At 33.2% G+C, this 3,441-nt stretch overlaps 1 protein-coding gene across 1 annotated transcript in view; it reads right to left on the reverse strand.

The window, feature by feature from the left end:
• Window positions 1-483: 483 nt before the first annotated feature.
• The window catches only part of LOC107489662 (adenylate kinase 4), a 4,223-nt gene continuing 1,265 nt past the window's right edge, over window positions 484-3,441 (reverse strand). The window contains exons 2-6 of the mRNA XM_052254838.1: window positions 2,045-2,190; window positions 1,839-1,958; window positions 1,539-1,706; window positions 851-940; window positions 484-760 (exon numbers count right to left, since the gene is read on the reverse strand). Of these exons, the coding sequence (XP_052110798.1) occupies window positions 659-760; window positions 851-940; window positions 1,539-1,706; window positions 1,839-1,958; window positions 2,045-2,190 (626 nt within the window). The 3' untranslated portion in view covers window positions 484-658. The remainder of the gene's footprint in view (window positions 761-850; window positions 941-1,538; window positions 1,707-1,838; window positions 1,959-2,044; window positions 2,191-3,441) is intronic.

Consider the following 3,441-nt stretch of genomic DNA (forward strand, 5'->3'; position numbering starts at 1 on the left):
GCAACGGCGCCGGGGTGACTCTGCGGACTGGAGATCGCAAATGGAGAATGAGATGTTAACGTGATATTGGGAGTAACTGTGCCAATTGTGATTTGGTTTAATTGTAAATCTTTATTTTTCAAATTTCAAAATCTAAAATTAAAAATAATTAATTCATAATCTAATTTATGATTTTAATTTTTTTTTTACTCTATTATTTACATTGATTAGTATTTTCATTGTGTCTTTATATTTTTCCAGCTTCTAATTGGTATAACAAAAAGGGTAAATCCATTGTTGTTGGGTTCTTACACCCAGCATCTCTTTATTTGGAATCTTATCCCATATTAAATATCTTGTAAGAGTTGCTATCAATAAATTTTCCTAACTCAGGCGTTGGATGATTTACATGAAAAATCTGATTGAGCATATGCATATATTGCCTCTTAAAGAGAACACAAGCAGTTGCAAAAAACAAGTGGAGGGAATTAACGCACAAACAAATAGTAAAATTTCAAATTCAACTCTTATTTCACCAAAGTTACTCATCAAATTTGAGTTTGAGAAGAAGCCGGCATTTGCAGCAAAGCTGAACGGTCTGATTTAGAACGTACTAAAATACAAATTGGCAAATGGAGTTTTCAACGTCTATATTGAAAAAAAAAAAAGTTCGATAATTCTACGAAGACAACACCTTCTCGACTTCAACTGTAACTTCTTTGGGAGGTTTCTCAGCATGAAGATTGGCGACGATCCCTTTCTTTGTATAATAATCAATCACCTGCATATACAGTTAATTTAAAATTAAATTAACATGATAAAGCAAAGAACTATGTTTAAAAGACAAGAGATAGGGCACTCAGAATCATACTGGTTCAGTTTGCTTATGAAATGCATCCAGCCTTGACTTAAGGACTGCTGCAGTGTCATCCTTACGCTGGATAAGAGGTTCGCCAGTCACCTGAGAAGAAGTTGACAATGAATATTGACACTACAGCATACTACTTAAAAGCAACAATGTTGTATTCCGTGAGACTATGACATTCTCTTCTGCCTAAAATATAATCACCTTCCTCCTTTGTTAGCTTTGGTTCTATAAAAAAAATACTAAAATAGATACCATTTGAATGGCTGCTAAGTAAATTTATTTTCTAATAAAGAGATGGTTAAATTATTCTATTAGTTCCAATAGTTTCAATATAGTTATAATTTGAGTCCCTACACTTAAAAAGTTTTAATTAGGTCCTTACTCCTGTTTTAAATTAGTAATCACATTCTTGTCATTCCAAAAGGCATAATCCGTTGTAGTGTTAGATGGATGAAAACATTTTTGTAACTTCTACTGTCAAAAAAGATCTAATTACAAATTTAAACTTGGTGAAGAGACTCAATTGAAAACTTTTAAAATTTAGAGACCTAATTGCAAATTTGGAAAAACAGTAAAGACTAACAGAAAATTTAACATAAAAGGATTTAACAATAAAGCCTGGCAACTTATTCTTCAACTTAATCAATATTTTAACTCTAAAAGAAGAGACGTTAGAAAAAAATGAACATACATCATCAACCCCCGAAACTTTAGGAGGAGCAAATTTTGTATGGTAGCTTCTGCCACTGGATGGGTGTATCCAGCGGCCAGTTATCCTCTCCTCAAGGATAGAATCATCAATTGCAAAATTGAGCACCTTGTCAACTTTTAGTCCCTGTTTTTCCAGCATTTGATCAAGCTGCAACGAGAGAGACCAGGCAAATCCATATTACACAGAAGAACAGCAAATGTGGTTAATTATTTAATTGTGTTTCAAATGTAATCCAACATTTCAACCGCAAAAATAGCTAGAGTGTGGAGAAGCTAATACCTTTTGTGCTTGGACAACTGTTCTTGGAAAACCATCAAGAATAAAACCTTTTTGACACGATGGTTTTTTCATAGCCTCATCTATAATGCCAACAACTAAGTCATCTGAAACCAACTCTCCCTGGAATATATCACATTATCAATCTCCTCATGAAATGCAGAGAGAAGAACATCAATCTGCAGAAAAAAATATATGGATAACCTAACCTTTTCCATTGCTTCTTTAGCTTTGATACCAAGAGGAGTTTTAGCAGCTACAGCAGCTCTTAACATGTCACCCGTGGCTAAGTGGCATAAGCAGTACTCATCCTTTATGATTGGTGACTGGGTTCCTTTTCCGGAACCGGGTGGGCCTGCATTAAATGTTTTTCAATTTTTCAATTATATACGTTATCGTGTTTCAAAATAATCTCATATACAGTTATATACTAGTAACATACATGAACAAATGTTCTGAGAAAATAAACTATGAAAAATAACCAGCCTTTTGTTTAATAATTGGAACAACAATATTAGGTACTGATAAGAACCGCTGAGAACAAACAGAAGAAAATGAAAATGATAATTATATTTATGGCTTCCTGTTCCATAGATATTAAGGAACCAGAAAAAAAAAAGAATTTGGAAGAGAAGTACAAACAAAAACGAGAAAGGAAAAATACACAGCACTACTGAGCAGCTCTATGCTTTCACATCACTACAAATATCCCTACAATGGTTTAAAACACTCGCATGCAATAATTACATTCCTCACACACCTAGTGGCCAGCTTAGCAACTCGGGACACCCTCAGCCCTTGCAACTTTTTGTTCATATTCTCAATTCTCCCTAAATAACCTTTAACCTCTCTCTTTTATAATTTCAATTCTATTAGGAGATGAGCTCTATCTCTAACAGAAACATTCTGCATTGATTCAATCATATAAAAAGTGGTGAACGTGCCATTACAAAGGAACAATACAAATCTAGAAGTCTCACCATCTACTACAAAGCAATCACGTGGTGGTTCAATTTGAAAGTTAACAGAAGAAGAGCAAAGACTAATTTAATTTAACTCCTGTTTTGGAGGGCCAAATATAAAGTAGCAACAGAATCACACAACTGTATATATATAAGGAGGTATATAGGAATTAAATTTACCATCCAATGACTTGTTATGCAAATATATTCAATTCAATCTAAAACCTTAATCAAGCTACTCAACTCTGCTCTTTTTTCTTTTTCTTCGACTTGCAAATAGAGAGAATAGCATCTCGAAAATACATATATTAGGAGGAAAAAAATACAAGAGTAAAATATCGTTTTTGTCCCCAACGTTTGGGGTAAGTCCTATTTGTGTCCCACTGTCCCTAACGTTTAAATTGTCCTATTTGTATCCCTAATGTTTGTAAAAGTAAAAATAGGAAAGACATATGCTGTGACCCGGAGTACAAATCCAGTCAATAATCAAGTATACTAGCATACATAAAGTTATTAAGACAAGTCAAAAGAAAGAAAATCTAACAACTACATATCGGTGAACAAAAAGTAAAAAGGAAAATATTGAAAACCAACATTTTTCATTCAACAATTAGCTAACATTTTTCTTTCTTCTTAAATTTCTC

This window comes from Arachis duranensis, chromosome 1 (genome assembly GCF_000817695.3).
Source record: "Arachis duranensis cultivar V14167 chromosome 1, aradu.V14167.gnm2.J7QH, whole genome shotgun sequence".
NCBI lineage: Eukaryota > Viridiplantae > Streptophyta > Magnoliopsida > Fabales > Fabaceae > Arachis > Arachis duranensis.